General features: G+C 46.0%; 1 protein-coding gene across 1 annotated transcript; it reads right to left on the bottom strand.

The window, feature by feature from the left end:
• Positions 1-2,292: 2,292 nt before the first annotated feature.
• Positions 2,293-6,141, bottom strand: LOC122970290. The gene is made up of 2 exons (XM_044336419.1): positions 5,912-6,141; positions 2,293-5,706 (listed from the first exon to the last, which is right to left on the bottom strand). The coding sequence occupies exon 2, from the start codon at positions 3,529-3,531 to the stop codon at positions 2,500-2,502; it is 1,032 nt and encodes a 343-aa protein (XP_044192354.1). The 5' UTR covers positions 3,532-5,706; positions 5,912-6,141; the 3' UTR covers positions 2,293-2,499.
• Between the last annotated feature and the right edge of the window lie 956 nt (positions 6,142-7,097).

The following is a 7,097-nucleotide window of genomic DNA, read 5'->3' as shown; positions in this document are numbered from 1 at the left end:
GAGGTCTTGCATTTATTATTGCGGTAACCTCGGCCATAAGGGTTGAAAGTACTTCATGAGTGAGGTGCGAGGGGCTGATCTGAGAAAGCATAGAGTCAAGGATCCGTCTCGAAACCCCGATCATTCTTTCCCACACTCCCCCCATGTGGGAAGAGTGGGGTGGGTTAAACAGCCATGTACATCCTTCCTCACTGAGATACTTTGAGACGTTAGTTTCATCTTGAAGGAGGATTTGCAGCTCTTTGCAGGCTCCCTTAAAGTTTGTGCCGCAGTCAGAACGGATCATTTTCGCAGGACCACGCACAGCAAAGAAGCGCCGTAGAGCATTGATAAAGCTTGATGTGACTCTAAGAGCTCAATATGCACAGCACGTACAGTTAGGCATGTGAAGAGTACTGCCCACCTTTTACTGTTTGCTGCACCTCCTCGGGTACGACGAGTGGAGATGTTCCAGGGGCCGAACACATCCAGACCTACGTTTGTAAAAGGGGGTTCAGTGCTAAGACGATCAGATGGAAGATCTGCCATCTTCTGTTCTGCTGTCCTACCACGAAGACTGTTAAATGTAACACACTTATGCAGAATGCTGGAAATGCATTTCTTTGCCCCCACGATCCAGATGCCATCTGTACGGATAGCTCCCTCAGTGAAGAGTCTCCCTGATGTTTAACTCTCTCATGATAGTGATTTATGAGTAGAGTAGCAATATGACTGCGGCCGGGAATGATGAGAGGATGTTTCTCTTCCATCTCAAATGGAGCATGTTGGAGTCGACCACCTATTCTCAGAAGTCGATTGCCATCAAGGATAGGGTTGAGCTTCTTCAGGGGACTGTTCTTAGGAATGACGTTTCCTTTCTCCAGACCAGACACCTCAGCTTGGTATGCTTCCTTTTGTACACATCCAATGATGATAGTTTTTGCTTGTGACAGTGTATCAGTTGTGTGAGACTTCGAACAGTGATGCCAACCACAGCAATCTTGTTTGTTGCTACCCTTTTCAGACCTAAAGGACTGAGCGATGTGGATGAGGGAAGCCATAGCTCTGACAAGGGGTTGCCACGTGGAAAACCTGTCAAAGCGATGTGAACCAATGCCTCTGAGGGAGTCTGTGGCTGTAGTGGTGTGGCAGCGAACCTCCATGTCAGACTCTGGATCAATGAGGTCATAGAATGTTTCTTCAGTTGTGTCTGTCTCCACAGAGTGTGACAGGAAATCTGGACCGGTAAGCCAGTTGGTGTCCAAGAGTCGAGCTACAGGCACTGACCTGGTGGCAACATCTGCAGGGTTCTGACTGGTGTGGACATAACACCACTGTTCAGGATGCGTGAATTTCCTTATTCGTTCCACCCTGTTGCTGACATACACATAAAACCTCCTAGTTTCATTATAGATGTACCCCAGCACCACCTTGCTGTCAGTATAGAACTTCAGACTGTTGGGGTGGATGTCCAGCTCACTCACAACAAGCTCAGCAATCTCCACAGCCAGGATGGCAGCACCCAACTCAAGCCTGGGAACAGTATGGACCAAAATGGGAGCTAACTGGCTTTCCCCATGATGAAGCCAACATGGCATTTTCCTTCAACATCCATCACCTTTAGACATGCCACGGCTGCAACAGCCTTTACGGAAGCATCTGACAAGATGTGGATTTCTGTGTGCCGAGCAGTAGAGAGGGAGGCTGTGGTGTAGGCTCGGGGGGGTTCAAACTGCTCTCGCAGTGAATCTCTCCAAGCAATCCATTCTGCCTCCTTATCCACTGGGAGGGGAGCATCCCAATCACTGGTGTCACTGGTGAGCTGTCGTAATAAGATCTTCCCTTGGATGGTAATAGGAGCCACAAGACCAACGGTTTCTCACTATTGGCAACACGGAATGTGAAAGTGTCGTTTACAAGGTTCCAGCTTAATCCAAGACTGCGCTGTAGAGGAGGTAAGTCGATGTCTAGGTCAAGGTCTTTCAAGTCCTTTGCATGGTCTGTTGATGGGAATGCCTGCATGACGACTGGGCAGTTGGATGCTACTTTATGGAGTCTTAAGTTAGAGATGGCAAGCATACCTTGGGCTGCTTTCAGTAGAGTGATGGCTGCAGTTGCAGATGGCAGTGACTTGAGTCCATCATGGACGTAGAAATCCCTGTGTATGAACTGCTTCGCATCTCCACCAAACTCATCCTCTCCATGTAGAGCTGCTCGCCATAGCCCATAGGTAGCAACTGCTGGAGAGGGGCGATTGCCAAATACATGGACTTTCATTCTATATTCCACAACTTCCTTAGTGGTGTCATTGTCTTTGAACCACAGGAATCTGAGGAAGTTCCTGTGGTCCTCCCTGACAACGAAGCTGTGGAACATTTGTTCAATATCTGCTGTGATGGCTACCTGCTCACGCCTGAACCGCATTAGTACACTCAGCAAGCTGTTGTTCAAGTCTGGTCCTGTCAGCAGCACATCGTTCAGTGAGAAGCCAAGGTGTGAAGCGCTGGAGTCAAAAACGACTCAGATTTGACCAGGTTTGCGTGGGTGGTACACGCTAAAACTGGGAAGGTACCAGCATTCTTCTCCATCCTGTAGCGGTGGAGCCAATTCAGCATGATCCTGGTCAAAGATTTTCTGCATGAAGGCCAAAAAATGGCTCTTCATCTCAGGCTTCCTTTCAAGCGTACGGCAGAGGCTGGTGAAGCGGGTCAAAGCTTGTTCTCTGTTGTTGGGGAGGCGTGGCCTTGGTGTGTGAAAAGGAAGGGGGGCCACCCAACTGTTAGCATCATCTATGAACATCTCCTTGTCCATCAGCTGAATGAACTGTCTGTCCTCAATGGACAGGGCGACCTTGTTGTCCTCCTCTGTTTTTTCGAAGATCCTGCTTCCCAGTGAACAATCACCAGTATTCTGAACCAAGCTGTCAGAGAAATGAGATTGCTGTAGGCTTTGAGAGCGGAAAGGCTTTGTAGCGGTCCTTACTATAAGCTTCTCTTTCAAAACGAGGTGGTTGGGACATGGGCTGAAGTAAGAGTGGCGGCCATTCTCCAAAACATTAGTCCGGTATGTGCTGACTCCTTTAGGCTTGTGAGCTGCACCCAGGCAGACCTCTCCAACTATAACCCAGCCAAGGTCAAGTCTTTGAGCATAAGGGGCGTTGTTTGGCCCGTTATGCTGGTCTCTCACTTTGTGAACTCTTAAGACATCTCGGCCAAGGAGAAGGAGAATCTGTGCTTCAGGGTCAAGTTCAGGAATGAGGTGAGCAATGGGCTTTCGGTGAGAGTGGTGTTTGGCAGCCTCAGGAGTATGTATTTCCGATCTATCATCCGGCATATGGTTGCACTCTATGAGCGTGGGAAGAAGCATGCTAAGATGTCCATCTAAGGGCTGAGCAATGAAGCCGGCTCCTCTTCTTCCAGACATCTCTGTGACTCCAGCACATGTGCGCAGAGTGTAGGGAGAATCTGCACCCTCGAGGTTGAACAGGTCAAAAAACTCTGACTGAGCGAGAGACCTATTACTCTGGTCATCAAGTACAGCATAGACTCTCATTGATCTATCTGGTTGTCCTTTAGGATGAACCTTTATGAGGCATTTTATTAGAGCAGGAGCAGGAGCTGTTGGCTTCACCACACACTTCTGTGCACTTGGAGATTATGTCAGGAGAAGCCTCCTCCTTTTCCTCCCCGCCGTGCTCTAGGTCAAGATCTTTGGCGGTCCATGGAGCTGGTCCTGGATGAAGAGCTGTGACATGTCTATTACTGTCACATTCTTTGCACTGAATAGTGATTTTGCAGTCTCTAGCCATATGATCAGTTGAGGAGCAGCATCTAAAACAAATCCCACTGTCCTTGAGAAATGCCTTGCGTTCCTCCAATGTCTTTGCCCGGAAGCCTCTGCATCGCTTGAGGGGATGGGGCTTTTTGTGAATTGGGCACTGCCTTTCGACGTCCAACTTACTGCTGGCAGTCTCTATTGACTTGGTGGCAGGTGTTGGTGTGATATCTGTTTTGTGAGATGTGATTTGTCCTTTAGAGTGTGTTTACCTTTTCGTTGGGTTGTCTGCCTTTACTACTGCCATGCCAGATGAGCTGAGGGTGAAACTTGGATCATTACGAGTGTAAGCCTCGAAAGTGTAAGCCAGAAACTGGACTTGGTTATGCAGCTTGTACAAACTGCCTTGTGTCATCCATCTCTCTTGAAGCCCATATGGCAGTTTCTCCACTATTGGGTTAACACCCCGAGATGTATCCAAGTAGGTAAGCCCAGGCAAATAACCCTCTCGTTTTGCAGACTCCAACTCCCTTAACAGATCACCAAGCTCTCTCAATTTGAGGGGATCTTTGTTGCTAATCTTGGGGAATCGCTCAAGTTTATCCAAAAGAGCCTTCTCGATTGTTTCAGGTGATCCATAACACTCCTCGAGACGCATCCATGCCATCCTGAGCCCAGGAGCAAGGTCGCTAACATGAACAGCTCTGATTCTCCTAACCTGCTCTGATGACTGAGGGCCTAACCACCTAATTAGAAGGTCAAGCTCTTCATTGTAGGTGAATTTCAGTCCTTGTATGACATTCATGAAGGTCGATTTCCAACTCCAATAATTTTCGGGATGGTCATCGAACTTGATCATCCCAGAGGTCACAAGCTCACGACGAGCCATGTAAGTAGCAAAGTCACTTATGCCTGCGTGGTCAGGGGCAGATGACTGTGTTGCATGCATCCTAACAGGGGGTGTGTGGGGCTGAGGTCCCTTCATGGATGAGAAACTGTGTGGATGGATTCCAGGATAATATTCAGCAGCTGGCTGGGTCATACTATGCACTCTGGAGTAGCTAGCATTGTGCTTAACATAAGCTGGAGTAGTATTTTGTCTAACCTCAGCTGTGTGAATGGGATATTGTTCGCTGTCTTGGTGTGGCAGAACGTGAAGGACATCATGTGGCCGACTGGGTACAGTGTGAGACTCAAGATGGGGTAATGACAGCTGACTAGAGTGCATTTTAGAATGACGTTCAACATAATCACTCGTTCTTTTCTCTCTGGAGTCAATGGATGTCCATTGCCCTAGAGTCTGCTTTAGATTCCAGCTCTGCTGCAGCTGATTCCAGGACCTCTGCCTCAGCTAAGGCAGCTGCAACCTCTTTCTCTTGCTTCAATGTGGTCAGAGCAGCCTCCATGCGTGCCTCCTCTACTCTCAACTGGGCTTTTTCAACCATGAGCTCGGTTTCTCTTTTAACAAAGGTGGAGCGAGCATGCACTGCCTCAGCTCTGGCACGTGCTTTAGCTGCTGCTAGGCTTGCTGAGGATTTGCTAGAGCTGTTAGAAGACTCAGCAACAGATCTGGTCACATATGACTTTACAGATGCATTTTGTGATTGAGCTTCCTGTTGATCTTCTGTGTTTGCCGCATTGTCTATCTTGTGTATGCCGTAGACCTCTTATTTGGTATGAAGGTGGCAATTAAGATGAAGCAGGGCAGTTAATGAAGAGAAGCTATCTTTGTTTGCATGAATTGCTGTGTTGACCCTGCCGTGATGCTGTTTTTTCACTATTCTGTCCCCTGCGTGCGTGGCTCTACACGAAGTGACAGATAGCTAAACAGGTGTACTAGGCACTGAAAGGTTTAAATGATGACTCAGATGTGGAAGTAAAGTTGAGGTCTGTTTACTTGTATATCTTCGTCAACATGCTTGCTTACAATGCTTTTCCAGAAACTCTGTGAAACTGAAAATAAATACACAAGAAAATGTTCTTAATGTAAGTAAAAAGAGTGTAGAAATATAAATACTTGCTTAGTACTACACAATTAAACCAATGTTTGCACTATATGTGGGGATTTAGGTAATTATCTATAAATCTACCCAAATATTAAATAAAACAACAAAATATGCATCAATCCTTATCTATAAAACATGTAATATAAACTTACAAACAAAGCTTCTCCAAGGTTCAACACAGGTGGATGCAAAGGATTAAACAGAGAGACTTCTGGAGCACCTTGCTGTGCAAAATTTTAATCAAAATGGCCGGTCTCAGACTACGACCTTACCCATGTGATCACAAATAACCAATAGAGAACAAGTACAATGAGCTGACAATAATCTCCAAAGCAACCACTAGGAGATGCTAAAATGCACTTTAACTACATGTAACAACATACTAGTCATACATTTACTATCCAATAGCGTTGCAAGGATAAACAATAGGACCCGCTGACTATGTAAATGTGGTCTTAAAAAAATTACAGATTTTTTTAGGATAGCTAAAAGTGATTGCTGTAACTTTGCAACTGTGGGCTTTACAGGGTTATCAAGCATAGGGCCAGATTGGACAAAGTCTAGTGGAGTTACAACTTCCTGTTTCATGGTGAGACATGCAAGTTGACTGGCACACCATGTCAAGGGCATTCCACGAAAACTCATAATTTTGATAACTTTTCATCGCAGAGCTCTTAAGATGTCACCAAGTTAGAAGTTGGTCGGTTCAAATCTCTAGGAGGAGTTCATTAAAATACAACGCCTGCAAATGGCAAAAACAGAGCAAAAATTGCAAAGTTAATTTAAAATGGCTCACTTCCTGTTGGACTTAGGGTATGGCTCCAAGAGGCTTCTTTTTGCATTTGGACAAGATACATGCACCTGCCAAATTTCATTCACCTATGTCAAATTTAAAGGCAGGGCCTTTGACTTTGAAATTTTTTACGGGGCACCCTCGAGCCATTTTGCCACACCCATGCCCAAGACCCATATCAGCTACCAAGTTACACCACTTTTGATGCATGTGCAAAGTTTTGTGAGTTTTCAAGCACCCCTAGCACCTCAAAAATGCTAAAAGTAATTAGGGGGCACTATAGCACCAATGTGCCACACTCAAGCCCAGTTGTGATACTAATTGCAATACTTACTAATTCAAAAGGTACAGACTTTCAGAGTTTTTGCACATCCTAAAGGCCTCAGAAGTATTCATAAAATGAAAAGTGACGCACAAAACCAAAATGGCGGACTTCCTGTTGGGCAAAAATATTAGAAAGAATGTATTATGTCGATAATGATGAGGGCAATGAACCCACCAAATTTCATACACATCAAGGAAACTATGTTCCAAGACTGCAATTT

The sequence above is a fragment of the Thunnus albacares genome, chromosome 2 (assembly GCF_914725855.1).
Source record: "Thunnus albacares chromosome 2, fThuAlb1.1, whole genome shotgun sequence".
NCBI classification, from domain to species: domain Eukaryota; kingdom Metazoa; phylum Chordata; class Actinopteri; order Scombriformes; family Scombridae; genus Thunnus; species Thunnus albacares.
This window is presented reverse-complemented; position numbering and strand designations above follow the sequence as displayed.

Excerpts from the sequence above, each read along its gene's own strand:
- LOC122970290 (XM_044336419.1), bottom strand. The coding sequence starts at position 3,531 with ATGAGAGTCTATGCTGTACTTGATGACCAGAGTAATAGGTCTCTCGCT.